Source organism: Xenopus laevis, chromosome 1L (assembly GCF_017654675.1).
Source record: "Xenopus laevis strain J_2021 chromosome 1L, Xenopus_laevis_v10.1, whole genome shotgun sequence".
In the NCBI taxonomy this organism is placed as follows: Eukaryota; Metazoa; Chordata; class Amphibia; order Anura; family Pipidae; genus Xenopus; species Xenopus laevis.
In genome coordinates, this window is record NC_054371.1 from 61,936,258 (window position 1) to 61,952,894 (window position 16,637).

The following is a 16,637-nucleotide window of genomic DNA, read 5'->3' on the forward strand; positions in this document are numbered from 1 at the left end:
GCTTTTTTCAGATAGTAACTACCAACTGCATGAGATGTGGAATGACACCTTTGTTGAGGTTGCCAATTGTCTTGATCTGATTCACCATAAGGATACTTCATTTTAGGTTGCAAAATGCATGTTCACCAACAAATACTGTGCTTAAGCAAAACTCAACAAATCTAACAGATCTAATTAACTTGATGGAGCATATAAATTCTGAATCATCATGCTCCTTTGTAACAGAGCAAACACATCCCAACCACTTATTTTATTGTGTTCCTATGGACTGCCCATGTTTCTGCTTTGCTTCATATCCTGCAGTATTTTGCTAAGTGTTCCCTCTAATTTCCTTTCGCACATTTGTGCAATAATAGCTTTGAAATCAGTGTGCACATGGGTGGGTCTGAATATTCACTAGCTTGTGTGTTTTACAAAACCCTGTGTGCGGCAAAAAATGTTGTGGTTGCTAACCTCAGGATTTGTGATCATGCACACAAGTGGTTGAAGTGGCGCTAGAAAAAATGATAAATTCTGGTGAAAATTGTGAACTTTGTGGTGTCATGGTGGTGAGAAGTCATATACTATCTGCATGGAGTTTTTCTTTTTTTTCTTTTGTCTGTAATCCATAAAAACAGGTCAATTATATGGCTCCTGATAAAATTGATTGTAAATGTAATATGGACATTAGATTGTAATCCAGACTGTGGCTAGATGTGAATAATGAATCATATCTATAAAGAGCTATGTAAATATGTTAGCACTATTTTAATAGTTAGGATAACAAATTCAAGAAATGTTAGCATTGCTTCTTCTTGAGGGATATAGCTCACTTGGAGTACAGAATATTTTCATTTATTAATTTGTGTGTTCCCTGACTTCCCATTGGATTCATAACCCAATAAGATGTATTCTAATAAGACATTTATATTTCACATCATGGATTGCTAAAACATTACTCAAAAAAAGGATCTGCTATCTGTAATGCTCTGGACCTGGGGTTTTCCATAAAAGGGGTCTTTCTGCAATTTTCCGCTAAAAACCATTTTAACATTAAATAAACCCAATAGGATTTTTTTTGCAACCAATAGGAATTCATGCAGCTTACTTACCATCAAGTACAAAATACTGTTTTATTATAAAGGAGAATAATGGGATCCACACCTGTACAAGCTTTTGAAAATAAAGAAAACTGTAACCAGGTGTCTAATATTAATTGGTCCTAAACTGAAATAAGGCATAATGTTTTTCAACACTTATTGTTGTAAGCCGCCATGCAAGCCAAATTTACAATTTTACTTGGCTCTCATAGCAAAATGTCTTTTTAAAATCAGTTTGGCTGCAAAGTTTATTTACAGAAGTTTAAGCTAGTAAATCAGTTTCACAATCAGTACTAAAAATCTTGAAGAGATATTAACGCCAGAAATAAAACCTTTTTTTAACCTATATCCTAACATTGTCTTTGCATGCTATTTATATTTTTGCTGCTGCTTTCAAATGACCTATTAGATTCTTCAAGTTCCTCTGGGAGGAGGGGTCTGCCATATTTGTGCAGCAGTAGTCCATTAGCATTAGAAACTCTATACTGACAAGTTAAGAAGGGACAGTCAGGTTGGCAAACCTATCATTGAAAAATTATAAACATGACCTATAGGTAACTTTAATGGAGTTATTTATCAAAGGTTGAATTTTAGAGTTTTTTTATACTTCGAATGAAATTGAATGAACTCACAACTTGAATGGTTTCTAATTTAAGAAAAAACTTGGAATGGAATTAATTTGAATCAGCGAGTTCGGGGTTAACAAACTCAAATTGATCAGTTTTCGGAGGGGAAAAAACTTGAATCATTGAAACTAAAAATAATGCAGACATTAAGAAGGCTATTAACATCTTCAAATGGTTCAAGGGCCTCTACATTGACTCCTACATGACCTCGACAGATTTAACATTTTGTATTTTTTGATTCTAGCTATTTCCAGTGTCGGGGTATAATTAATCTTGAAAAATTTTAGTTGGTTTTTATAGGGCATTTAGTAATATAGCATTAAGTAATATATTTTCTTGGCTAAAAATAATGTTATTGCTTTTTGTTTTGACCTTTTAAAATGTAAAGCACATAGGATTCTAAAGGAATCTGTGATTGCAGAGGTATTATCCTAGCAAAGTCATTCCGTGGCAATCACTAGCAAAGTGATAGATGATAATAATAAGTCCAATTGTTTCAATATCTTCAGCAATATGCCTTGGCATTAACATTCCAACTGGCAATAAGTCATAATTCTAGATGTGGTCAATCTCATAGCTGCACCTGGGCACAACTCTTTCAATGGCATGACAAAAAAGGCAAGATCACAGGAATTTTACTGATGTCTAACCTTGTAAGAGTTGTCATAGCAATTTATTGACCTCGGCAGCTGTCAGTGTTTTTTCATATTCAAGCACTCCGAAGACTTGAAAGGTTGTATTAACGATGACCAATAAGATGTTTGTATAATCCAATGAAAACACACTATGCAGGTATGGCATCCATTATCCAGAAACCCGTTTTCCATCCCCGTAGACTCCATGATAATCAAATAAGTAACATTTTTAGAAATCATTACCTATTTCTCTGTAATAATAAAACAGTACTTCTTACTTGATCCCAACTAAGATATAGTTATTCCCTATTGGAGGCAAAACCATTCATTTTAGTTAGAGAGATGAGTTTATTTTAGCAACTACAAGTTATTGAATTGTGCAGATGTGCGGTTTTGGGTTAGAGAAGTAAGTACTTAATCAGCTGGGGAACAATACTAATTCCTGCAAACAAGTTGCACATACATTTGTACAATCTGATAGGAAGGGATTACTGGAGTGAAGTTACATGGACACAATCTATGTATAGGGCAGCGCGTAAGAGCTGTTAAGTTAGTTCAGTGCACTGGTTGTTCTTTTGTGAATCTAACACATGATATTTGATGGGTGCATACATATTGTTAGTGGTACCCTATTCTAGCAGCCTGAGCTTGAATTGCCAAGGAAAGAAATATGTCTCTGCGAGGATAAAATAACCCACCTACAATGACCCAACAATATACAGTATATGACCAGTCTGATTTCAGAATTACATAGGGCAAAACCAAATGCCACTAAACAACTGAGGAGTTTTCAGAGGCGCTGAGTTTCAATTGTTACCCCAAAATTACAGGATCTTCCATCTCCGCAAAATGATTGCACCATTCCATAATATAGAAGAACTATTGATCACTTAGTGTGGCAAAGGACAAAACACATAACTAGATTTTTCAGAGGTCTTGGTCTTCAAACACAATGTGGAGGGGGCCCTAAAAATGTTTTTTTTTTTGGCAGAAGCAGTTGAGTACATTTACACCAGATTTCCTAGGCAGTACAAATATTGGTCTTACAATGGTCTTATTTTTAAGTATAATATCTTTCTACGTATAGCTGAGCTATTGTTTGCTATGAAGAGTATTCCATGATCATTTCCGCTTGGATGCAGTGTTAAATTTAAAGGGATTCTGTCATGAATTTATGATGCATTTTTTATTTCTAAATTACACTGTTTACACTGCAAATAATTCACTGTACAATATAAAATGTAATTCCTGAACCAGAAAGTGTATTTTTTAAGTTATAATATTGGTGTGGGCAGCCATCTCAGGTCATTTTGCCTGGTCATGTGCTTTCAGAAAGTGCAAGCACTTTAGGAAGGAACTGCTTTCTGGTAGGCTGTTGTTTCTTCTACTCAATGTAACAGTGTGACACAGTGGGACCTCGCTTTTTCTTTTGAGTGCTGTTCTTAGATCTACCAGGCAGCTGTTATCTTGTGCTGTTATCTCATTACCTTCCCATTGTTCTGTTGTTAGGCTGCTGGGGGGGGGATCACTCCAACTTGCAGTACAGCAGTAAAGAGTGACTGAAGTTTATCAGAGCATGTCACATGACTTGGGGCAGCTGGGAAACTGACAATATGTCTAGCCTCATGTCAGATTTCAAACTTAAATATAAAAAAATCTGTTTGCTCTTTTGAGAAACAGATTTCAGTGCAGAATTCTGCTGGATCAAAACTATTAATTGATGTGTTTTTTTTGTCCCATGACAGTATCCCTTTAATGTGCCCTTTGTATCTTTGCTCTTGACAGCTGCAAATCAGAAGGATCCCCTCTCTCTTACTTTTAAAGTGAAAGATGAACCTGAGGATGAAGAACCTATTAGCTCCCTATCCCCACAATCATTGTATGGCTTTAACCAGGAATCAGAAGGTCAGTTTTCCAGCACCCCAGATGATGACAGCAAGCCACAAGAAACACAGCCAAACCTGCTCACTCAAGATATCTCCATGAAAGCAGCATCAGAGCTCCTTATGAAACTCTCAGGTAAATCAGCTGTGTTGATTTTCACCTTAAATCTAATCAAACAAATTTGAAGTGGCAAATACATAGCTTTGTGTGCCATGTCATAAAGCACAAATCTAGAGGCAGAGGGCCTAGGGGTGCCAACTATGTAAATCTGGCCCTGGCCGGATATCTGCTGCAGTCAAAATGCATTTTAGGAAATTGATGTTTAAATATTCTAGAGTGATATCCCTACTGTTTCTTGCAGCTGGGATTAACATAGAATATTACTTAGTGCATACATCTGCCAAGATAAGGTCTTAGTCCTCAAAAGCAATTAGACTTATAGTTTAAATGTCTAATGATTTGTGGCCTGTAAATGCTTATTACTTCTGTAACAGAAGGAGCTATGCTGTTCATTAAGGGACATGGATCATTACATTTAATACATTAGATGAGGTGATGCATATATTGAAGGATGCCAACATAATTGCTTACTCTTTCTTTGTATTGTGAAGGAAGGCCACACACACACCTTGCTTTACAGGCTTGCCAGTAAAAACATTTATGAACTCTGCTTTTTAACTTATCATGCTAGTTGGTTAAAAATGGAGGTGAATTTGATGATGTGAGGGAGGAGGAATTCTGTAATTCTGGGTACAGAGTGTGGTGAAAAGACAATTGGGAATCAGTATGGTTAGACTACTGTGATTTCAGGCCACAAAAAAAAAATCAGCTGTGTTTGGAGAGTTTCAAGTATTTATATAAATGTAGAATCAACACATTGCCTATTACCTACTATAGTAAATGTACATTCCTGAAATCTCTTTTAAGCTTATCACAAAAAAAACCTAGCTTTAAATTTATCGTAATGATTATCATAAATTATCTAGGGAAATTCTTTTCCAGGGGTTCTCTGCAAAAGTCGCTGGATTGCTACTCTAGAAGTTGGCCTAGCTATTCATTTGATACCCTTTAAATTTGTCAGCAGAATTAATTAAGAGTGCGTTGTGAGTGTGTGGTTATGGGACTGAGTTTTTCTTTCTGTTTGGCTATTTTTTTCTCTTATGTTGTGTAAACTATGTCAGGGGGCCTATCAGCTCCCAGTGGGAGATGTCCAGACCAAGGAGGAAGCTTAGGGTAAAAAGTCCCAGTTCTCTGTATCCAAAAGGGTCAGGCGTTATCGTAGTCAAGTTCAGGCAAAATGTTCAATAAGGCAGGCAGCTAAGATCAGAATCAAGGTCCAGGAATCCAGGAAACAACAAAATAGGAATTTCAGGGAACCCAGGAACACAAGGTAGGTATTCCTATTATCGGGCATTGAACCTGTAACCCCGGCGTCTTTTTATTTAAAATCTTCGCGCCGGACAGGTGGCGTCATTGCCCATGTGGCGACCATGGGTGATGCCATCTTGGGAGCAGCACCAACGGAGACAGCATCGCCATCAGGTGCTCCTGACAGTACCCCCTCCCCCAGGGGGGGGCCACTGAACCACCACATCTTGGTTTCTTCAGAAACTTTTTAAAAAAATGCCTGTACCAAACGGGGAGCGTGGACATCGGTTTGCTTGACCCAGGAGCACTGTTTCCACTGGATCAAGAACTGAAGGGACCCTCTGGAGATTCTTGAGTCCAAGATCTCTCTACCTCGTATTCCTGTTGGCCATCCACAGTGACAGAAGTCTTTCACATCTTTCCGGAGAGTTGGTCACCAAAGGAGACGATTAACAAGCTCGAAAGTCTTCTGGACACCAGGATGTCCAGCCTGCTTGGAACTGTGGCTTTGCTGAAGGATGGGTATACAGAATTTGGGTGGCACGTATACCATGGGGGGGTCTCAGCAGGAGCAGAAAACTTGACCGATAGGATCTGGCTAGCCAGTTGCGGGAACAGAGAAGCAATGATTTTTGTGGGGGAACAAGTGTTTCTAGATCTTCACTGATGCGACCCTCGGGTACAATGCTTCGGGAAAGGGCATCTGCCTTCTGATTCCTGGAGCAAGTGCGGTATGTAAGAACAAAGTTGAATCATGTGAAGAAGAGTGCCCACCGAGCCTGACGAGGGTTCAGTTTCTTGAGAGTCTGGATGAATTCCATGTTTTTATGATCAGTGTAAAAGGTAACAGGGTGAGGTGCTCCTTCCAGGAAGTGTCGCCACTCCTCGAGTGAGAGTTTAACGGCCAGTAGCTCACGATTCCCGACGTTGTAATTTTGCTTAGCAGGAGAGAAAATAGGCACACGGGTGTAGTTTCCCATCTGCGACTTGTCTCTGAGAGAGGATAGCTCCAGCTCCGACCTCAGACTTCACAAAGAAGGCCTCCAGGGTGTGAGGGGGCCAGGCATTAGGTTTTCCTCCCTTCCGAATGAGAGCCAAGACAGGAGTGATACAGGAGGAAAACCCCTTGATAAATTGTCGGTATTAATTAGCGAAACCAACAAAGCTTTGTATGGCATTGGTGCTTGTGGGGAGAGGCCAGTCTTAAGTTGCTGTAACTTGAGAAGGATCCATCTCAAATCCCTCACGAGAAATGATATAACCCAGGAAGGGAATCTTATGCACCTCAAAGACACATTTCTCCAATTTGGCAAAAAGGTAGTTTTCTCTCCGACGGAAGAGAACTTCTTTCACAGGGGTTTGGTGACTTTCCAAATCTTTTGAGAATTTTAAAATGTTGTCTAAGTACAGGACTACAGATTGCCCAAACAATCTCTGAAGATGTCATTCACAGATTCTTCAAAGATGGCAGGGGTGTTGCAAAGGCCGAAGGGCATTACCAAGTACTCACAATGCCCATCTCTGGTGTTGAAGGCCGTCTTCCATTCATTGCCCTCTTGGATGCGGATAAGGTTGTATGCTCCTGGAAGATCCAATTTAGTGAAGATCTTAGCCCCTCTGAGTTGATAGAAGAGTTCAGCGATGAGGGGCAGAGGGTATCGATTTTTAATTGTGAGCTTGTTCAAGCCCCTGTAGTCAATACAGGGACACAATCAGCCATCCTTCTTCTCTACAAAGAAGAATCCTGCCCCTGCCGGAGAAGATGAAGCTCGAATGAATCCTCGCTGGAGATTATCCTGGATATATTCCTTCATTGCAGTAGTCTCAGCAGGTGATAGGGGGTAGGTCTTCGAAAAAGCTTGGGACAATCCCTGGAGACTAAGTCGTCTTTGAGTCTGGTTGACAAACCTTGATAGAACACCGCTGTATAAGCCTCATTGTTCCAGGTAGTTTCCACCATCAAAGTTCTGAAATCAATGGCATACTCACTTCCCTTGCTGGATCTGAAGCAGTCGGGAAGAGGCACTGGCAAAACAACAGGAAGGCTTGGAGGAAGGCCCTGGCATCGAGGGTCAGAGGAGAATTCTTCTCCCAAAGGGGTGTTGCCCACTCTAGCGGTTTCCGCTCCAAACGGGACATCACGTACCCCACCTTGGCTCGTTCACTGGGGTACTGCGAGGGTTGAAACTCGAACTGGATCAAGCATTGTGTCATGAAACCTCTGCAGGCTTGAGGATCCCCATTGTAGCGGGGTGGTGGAGGAATGCGGGGCTCGCCATCCTATGCAGCCACTAAAGGAGAATTACCAGGCGCGTGAGGATTACCGGCGACCGGAGACACAGAAGGCATACGGGATAGAAGAGTATCAAGTACCAATGCGGATCTGCTGAGCTTCATAATCTTCCATGCCGGATGCCAATCCCCAGAGAGTTCTTCCGACATCAGGCTCAGCTTTCTCAGTGGGGTCCATGGCCCGATAATACTGTCAAGGGGCCTATCGGCTCCCAGCAGGAGATGTCTGCACCAAGGAGGAAGCTTAGGGTAAAAAGTCCAAGTTTACGTTATCCAAAAGGGTCAGGCGTTATCGTAGTCATGTTCAGGCAAAAAGTTCAATAAGGTAGGCAGCAAGGATCAGAATCAAGGTCAAAGCAGGAGTCAGGAATCCAGGAAACAGCAAAATAGGAATTTAGGGAACCCAGGAACACAAGACAGGAATTCCTATTATCGGGCATTGAACCCGTGACCCCAGTGTCTTTTTATTTTAAATCCTCGTGCCAGACTGGTGACGTCATCACGTCAGCGACGAGATTTCGGCGAAACTACATAAGTGGCGGCCATGGGCACCGCCATCTTGGGAGCAGCGCCAACGGAGACGGTGCTCCTGACAAACTACAAGTGTCAGAAAGCAATATACACTAGAGATTGTGAAGGAGCCTGCTCACTCAAATGTATAATAAGTTGAACATTCAGCATGTATAACAGTTGCTAGAGGCGAATTTGTAACATAGAAATTGCATCCTCTGCATTTACAGCTAGGGCATTGCAATGCACTAAAATTACAGATTAAATGTGGTTTCAACACAGCAAAAGAAAGGGGGGGAAGCTGAGATATGTTTGTTAGTGTCATTCTGCATACCGCAAATGCACATTTAATTTTGAATTATAGTTTACCATCCCTAGAGATATCTTGACAAGGTGCCAGCAGGAAAAACTGCCTAGGGACCTGTGGTTGTTGGGCCTTGTAGTATAGTAGTTGAAAAGTCTATGAAAAACATTTTGTTAATGTGATGCAAGTCTGAGACTGTCCTGGGGGAAGAGCCTCAGCAGTGGAAGAAGCCTGTGAGAACATATAGCCCAAGTCAGTTTCCAAAGAATCTCTCCATAGGCAGCACTGTGTAGGAGCCAACCACACATTCCTATCTTAAATTCCTATCTTAAAGCTTTACCACCAGTTGGAATATATTGAGAATTATGGACAAAACCCCAGTGAGAAGGCAGAGTGGGAGGTCTTATCCTAACAGACAGACAAGTGTTTCTAGATTGTCCTCCAAGTTCTTCTACTAAAATACAAACAACCTGGCATGGTTGAGGACTGGAAATCTATAGAAACCGAGTGAGACAGATGAGCAATACAGCAAGCTTACTTCCTCTTGAAATGGAAAATGTACAATACTATCAGCTCAGAACTGTCAGAAACCACTGGGATACCCATTTACTGCCTGGATATGTATTATATTATGAAAGAGATTTGCAACCAAGTCCCAAGGTGTCTGTCAAAAAGCTAGAGAACAGTATATGAATGAATGCCTGAAGGCAACAGTGAAGCATGGTGGTAATTCCCTACAGATATGATGATGATGCATTTCTGCAAATTGAGTTGGTAATTTGGCCAAAATTCATGTCAAACTCACTGCTAAGAAGCAGATTCTCTTCAATCATACAATACTCTTGTAGAGGTGTATGATTGGTTCAAGTTCATTCTGTGGCATGACGACTCCCAAAACACACTCAAATCATAATGAACTATCTACGGTGGGTTGAAGAACAAGGAATCATGCTACAGATGGTATGGTCCTGATCTCAACATCATCAAGGTAGTCTAGGATTAGTACATGCAGACACAGAAAACGTAAGACTGCAGTGGAACTGTATGGCAACTTCTCCTGCATACTTGGAGAAACCTACCACTCAATTACCTCCAGAAACTGCATCTAAGTGTACCGTAGAAAATTGCTGCTATGTTAAACCAAAAATGTAAAGCCTATGTGGTTAGACCAAATAATGATAGGGAGGAATGTAATATTTTTTCTCTATCGAAAGATGCTTGTTAACATTAGCGACTATGTTTGCGTCCTTTTGCGAACATTCACTGTGTATGTAATTAATTTTCACAAAAGCAAAGTCTTTTTAGAGACAAAATAGTTAACGTTGCGTGGCAGTGCTAGACATTCAAAAAGTCGCCATTTTTAATAACGCTTGTGACTTTCAATTGGATTCCCCTTTTAATGTTTTTTAGTTTAAGTTCCTTGCATAATGAAAACCTTTTGTAGAGTTAATTTTGAAAGCAGCCCAGCTTTACAGCATTTTCTGCATAATACTGTGTATAAGTAGTAACGTTTAGAACAGCACCAAGCTTGATAAAAGGCTTCTCGGCCTGAACCGTTGCTGTAATGCCCTAGCACTAATTATGGCTTTTTTAACCCAGAACTATGTTTGGTGCTGTTCTAAAAGTTCCTACTTGTATTGCCAGTGGAAAGTGGCCACTTAAGAATGTGCACCAGCCTAAAAGAAGAAAGTGATTGTTGTGATAAATAACACTGTGTATATACATTCATTACCAAACAATCCTAGTGTTTTTGCTTTGTTTCCGTCATCCTGTACACAAATACAATGTGCATATATTGTAATAATGTTTTTTTATTTCCTTATATTAGATCAAATAAAATACATTTAGGGTTGATACAGCTGATCAGCTTCATAATATGCATCAGACTTATAACCTGTTCATAAGTGTTAAAATAAAATGCAAGTAGCAGTAGTGCCTTTATCTGCATATTTCTATTTCTTCGTTTTTGTGAATTGGGAAATAGTTATCTTTTCAGAATTCTATAAGCGCCATCAGCAAATCCCTCCGCCAATATAAGCTTTGATCCAGATGGATAAGACCAGGTCTTTCAGTAAGCATTCAAGTGACAAATGGAATCCATTGAAACAGTGAAAATTAAATATGGTATATGGTATGACACCCACGCATGCGTAAAATAAATAATCATCCATAGATAATCAGTGAACCAGTAGTCAAATTGCCATTAATGATCACCAATATTTGAATAAACTATGTCTTCACCAGCAGAGCATCACTGCTCCACTCCTTAAATTTAACTTTACATAATTTCAGTACAAAGTCCCTTGGTAGAGGCTCTGCCTTGGCAATAATCTGTATTGAATAAAAACGAAAGTAATGAAGCATAATTCTGCACTTAAATAACACTTTAATCATAGAAACAATTATCTTAAATAGCTTAATGTGATCTCCACAAAAATGTATAATTAAATCTAATCCTCAGGTATTCAAGGATATGAAGGGTATGAAGGTTCGTTATCATTAAAAAAAAAAAGTATAAGAGAGTAAGTAAACGATCTACCTTTATGAGTAGGAAAGGGCAGAGTCTTGTGCCCTGTTATTAATTCTGCATTCAAAGTTGGGCACTGGATATAAAGATATAGTGTGCTCTTAGGCATCCTTCTTCTGACAGAAAATGAGAAAACATCTTTTGGTCGTCTGATGCACACTAAAGTAATATTTTCATCTAACACTTGTCAGAAAACTTTTAACTCAGAAGTCTAAATTTTATGATAGATAGAATGTTGTTAGACGAGCAGTAGCTCAATAAATCTGATATATCAGTTTTCATTTGTTCTCATTGTTCTTCCTATTGCCTGTTCCCTTTAGTACAATATTATTTTAGTCCTTCACAGAGTCTGGTGTGAACTTTCAATAAACTGATTTTTCTTATTTTGATCTTGTTTTATTCTTTTAGTTTTAAAAGTAGTATGTTATCTTAATATTGATGCTGTTGACCACTTATCATAACACAATATTAGGGTTAGCACAGCTGTGGCCAACCACCTATAGGCAGTGACTGTTTAGACAAGACTTAGAAGACAAGCTTTATGTCATTAATAATACAGTATAAGGGTCATTTCAGTAATTGTACCTCCCAGAGTTGCTGCTTTCTGCACAGAGCACTGGATCAAAAATATGGCTCTCCGTGTGCAGAGTAGTATCAGGGGGGATGTGGGCTGTGCCTCCTTATGTTTCCTAACTTGTGTGCATAAATGAAGCATGTCAAAGGTGGGTAAGGTGGGCAGGAGGGGTTACACCTACCTTCCCTTCCACCCTTCTCTTTTGAATGGAGTGCTACCTAATGCAGACACTGTTCAAATAAAGGTGCAATACCCAAGTCTCTGTGCCCCAAAACAGAGTGTAGAATTCTGTGGATATATATATATATACACATGCAAAAACAGTGTGCAAAGTGCAGAAAAAAATGGCAGGTGCCTTTTATTTCACCTGGCACACTGCATTCAAAAATGAGCCCTAGAATGTGGTTTGTAATTATAATGGGAAGTGATCACTCAATAAAGCTATACTAGTACTGGTCTCAATTTGACTGTTCCTTTACTAGTGATTTCAGATGCGTAACTAGATATTACTGGGCCCCACAGCACATTATGTTTAGAGCTCCCCAACAAATGCAGAGGTTGTCAGGTTTTACCAATATATGTTGAAATGGCTAATTAATTAGGACCTCCGGGTGCCCCCTATACCTCCTGCTTCCTCTATAGTTATGCCCTTGAGTGATTTTGACCATTTATTTTTGGATTTACTGAAGAACAAGGGTTTGTCAAATCAACCCTTTTGTTTGTCAGAAGGCAATGCACAAATATTTCATCATCTCTTGTAAAACTGTAACATCTAAATCATTATAAATAAAGTTCAAAAGTCACACAGGTGGAAATGTGTGTGGTTTCAAGAGTTATATGGGCTGATTTAAATAAAATCGAAATGCATATATACAGGAAAATATTGCTTTGTACAAACCAAAAGATGTGCCTTCATCCATTTATGGACCTATAAACAGAAGCTAGACCATGATTATTTGTAATTATGTCTGTTAGAGCAAAAACCCAAAATATTATTTGAGTCAGTTGTTTAATAACTGAACACAGCTCACTAAAAGTGCTTAAAAAAACTCTTTCTTTTGAAGTTTATGTCTTTTCTTTGCAACCATTGATTGCCATCGTGCAGGATCACTTGCAGTCTTTAACAAGATGAAGCTCAGTTTGAACAAAACCATGCACTAGTTACTTTATGAAAGGGAAGCATTGGCAAGGAATTATACTGCTGGCACCAGGATTTTCGTGGAAGCAGAAAAATACAGCACTAATAGCACTTTTTAACTTTAAAGATCAAATACAATTAGATTGATTTCTGATGACTGGTTCTCTTTAATTTGTAACGGTTTTACCCGTGTTAACATTCATGAGACATATAATATTTTGAGAAGTGATTATTTAATAGCAGTTACAATGGCCTTACATATTTAAGAATCACACCCCATCTGCAATACAAGAAAGATCAGAAATTACCATTCAGATATAGTGGATGTGGTTGGACGTTTAATGTATGTCAACAAAATATCTTTGTGTCAAACATCAGTATCTGTCTCTGCCTTCATTCCTCGTCAGAAGCAATCTTCTTCAGACACACGGTCTAGTCGGCATACATAGGAAGAAAAGTATTCAAGCCAAACTTATGGTGCAATTAAGCTTCCATATGCTCCTTTTGTCAGTGCAGAAATTTGGCGTGGGTGCCTCTCTTCTTTCTCTGCATTGATAAATCAGAATAATTCTGCATAAATGCATACCTATGTGAACAGATGCTATTATATCATATACCAGTTTAATTCAGATCCCATGAAGCCAGAGGACCAAGAAATGGCTGCATTTTAATGTTATGAAGTCAGCTTACAGAAAGAGGGATATGGGTAACTGTGATGCAGGCCTTCCTATACGATAAATTGTATGAAACACAACTGATCTACTACTGTGTGGTGCTCTGGCAGATCAGAAAGTGCAGTTCCGATTATTTGTGCCCGATTATCTGTTGGCTCGAACTGACATAGAAAGGTGGCCATACCTTGCATGGCCCCTTATACAAGATTTGGCCCATGAGCTGGTCTGTCAAATACATAGAGTATTAGCCTCTGTATGGTGCCTTAATCAAGGTATGGTTTACTATTCATTTCCTGCAGATTTGTAGTTGATTGCATAGGTATCTTTATAAATCAAGAGGGTTCCAGTTTTGGCATGCAGACGGTTCTCATTGCATCAGCAATGCAGCTAGTGCACTTGGAAGCATTAGTCATATTAAACCTATGCAACGTTGGCAACATAAATTTACAGGCTTTCAAATAGTTTAAACAACAAACACCTTCATTTAGCTGCTCCTGTTCGAATAGGGAATAAGTTCTTTGTGTTTGTAATTAACAACCATTTTCACACAGCTACTGAAAAGAAAGCTTAGAATGTAACACCCAAAGGAGACATTTGCTTTGCACCCACCACTGTACTTTTCTTTCTTTTGTAACGTCTATTTATGTAACTGCCAAAAGCTTTAACATTGTTTATGAAGCTCCAGTATGTACTAAAGTGCTTTAGATTTGAAGGAATAAGGTTGAAAGGCTTGTTGTTTCATCTCGCACTTCATATTTTCCACTTGCAATCAAGGCTTTAGCGGGCCTGATGTAATTGCAAGTCTTTCTGTACTTCTTGTTCTTCCCACTGCTGAAGGGGATTTATTTAATTAAAAGATTACTAAGAAAAATCAGCTGCCTAAATATTATATTTTATTTATTGTGTATTAAATGAAACATTCAGCATGAAAAAAATTAGGGGGTACGGAAAAGAGTATAAAATATACACAAACCCATGACTTGATGAGATAAGCATTAGAATATTTATGAATAGCCATCAAGATTGATGGCATTTTGTTTTTGAAATGCTTTTACATTTTTGTATTTTTCTGAGCAGATGATATTAACAACATAAAGAAAAACAAACCCAATATTTTGGCAGTTAGTCAGTTTGCAATTACAACTTTGAAAATGGCTTGTGTGCATATGGGAGCAATCTCAAGCATGGATTTGACCTTTATAGTAATTGCATATTGCTCAAAATACTGAAGAGTTTTTCTGTAGGCTTTATGCAAAATACGTTTTGAGAGAGAATTTTAGCACCAAACATACTTAAAGCACACAATTCCTACTATGAATGGCAGTCTTATTTGGCCAAGATATTTTTCATTATACAGAATTATAGGAATATTTCTCATTGGTAGGTATTGGCTCATTCTGTATTTAAATAACCTAAAAGGGTTGCATTTAAACTTTGAATATGTGTAGCTAAGGGCAATGAAATATTGAACAGCCAATGGAGACTTATTCTAATCGCTAACTCAAATATTTTTTGTTATATTTCTGCATACAACATCCTTAAAAATTATTCAGATATAGGATCCCTTATCTGGAAACCAGTTCCAAAAAAGCTCCAGATTAAGTGAAGGCCATATCCCATAGAGTCAATTTCAAGGAAATAATTCTAATTTGTAAAGATGATTTACTTTTTCTCTGTAATAATAAAACAGTTCCTTGTACTTTTTGATAATTAAGCTGCAGAAATCCATATTGCCGGCAAAACAATCCTAATGGCCTTATTTAATGTTTAAATGTTTTTAGTAGACTTAGTAGTATGGCGATCCAATTTACAGAAAGATACATTATCTGTGAAAACATCTGGATAACAGATCCCATACCTGAACCTTTCGCAGGGTTTTATACTTTATACTGCACCCCTTTATTCATGCAAATTCAGTTGTCAGCTGAGCACAAGTTGTCTTCCTGCCTGTGTGTACACAACCTCAATAGAAAATTTCTGTAAAACTTTTAAGTCGTTTTTCCCAACATATTGCCTGATGTTGAATTTCCTGTTCTCTGACACGCTAGCTGAAAGCTGTAAAGACGCGCAGACTGTAAAGATTAAAGAGGAACCCATGGAGGTTGACATCCCTGACTCTTCCATCTCCCCAAGACAGAACATTGGTTACAGCACTTTATTAAGGCAAGAAAAAAATGAGCCCTCGCAGAAGGTGCCATTGTGCCGAGTTGTTCCTGAAGGGAACCTGTTCAGCCAAGATATATCTGTGAAGATGGCTTCAGAACTTCTCTTCAAACTGTCAGGTAAATGTAGTAATTTGTACAGTGTCGCTTTGTATGTTGATCCCCAGAGAGATTAGTATAAAAGTCCACTGACATTTTTAACAGAATTAAATCAGTTTAGATAATCTTCAGTGCTAAAGGGGTAACACAAAATATATTGCATTGCTTGATTTCTCTGAACTGGGGGGGATTTAGGTACAAATATACATACCCAGGAAATTTATTTCCCACATAACAGCAGGTTAAATCATGTCCGTGTAGAGCTTATAGGGTTACATAATATAGATGTCTAGGGTAGATCAGAAAAAATATGTGTTTAGAGCTTCAAACACAACATTTAGAGAAATGCTATATTCTTATTTAACCAAGCAGGCCTTTAAAATAACAAAGCCGTCACTGTTACTAATATGACCAGTACAATACAGACTTGCATTCTTTTTGGCTGGTACATTATGCATGGAGTGCCGTAAATGATTTATTTCCATCAAAATCCAAATTCCTCAATTATTAGAGAAATTATAACTTAACCTTGAAAATGAATTGGATAAAACCTTTCATGTGCAATTTATAAAAACAATATCATGTTCTTATTGCACACCTTCACCCATAATACAAACCATACACAAATTTTTGGAAGTTTCACCTTTTTTTCATTTTTGAATCAAAACTAGAAGATAAAAGTTATGCGGTATACCAGTTCTGCTGAGCAATGTCAAATAGTTTGATGTCTTCTTTCTAGTGGGTTCTTCTGTTATTTCAGACAAT

At 38.4% G+C, this 16,637-nt stretch overlaps 1 protein-coding gene across 1 annotated transcript in view; it reads left to right on the forward strand.

Annotated features, from left to right (window-relative positions):
• The window catches only part of znf827.L (zinc finger protein 827 L homeolog), a 127,151-nt gene that overhangs the window by 65,202 nt on the left and 45,312 nt on the right, over positions 1-16,637 (forward strand). Inside the window, exons 5-6 of the mRNA XM_018231536.2 lie at positions 4,126-4,359; positions 15,660-15,893. Of these exons, the coding sequence (XP_018087025.1) occupies positions 4,126-4,359; positions 15,660-15,893 (468 nt within the window). The remainder of the gene's footprint in view (positions 1-4,125; positions 4,360-15,659; positions 15,894-16,637) is intronic.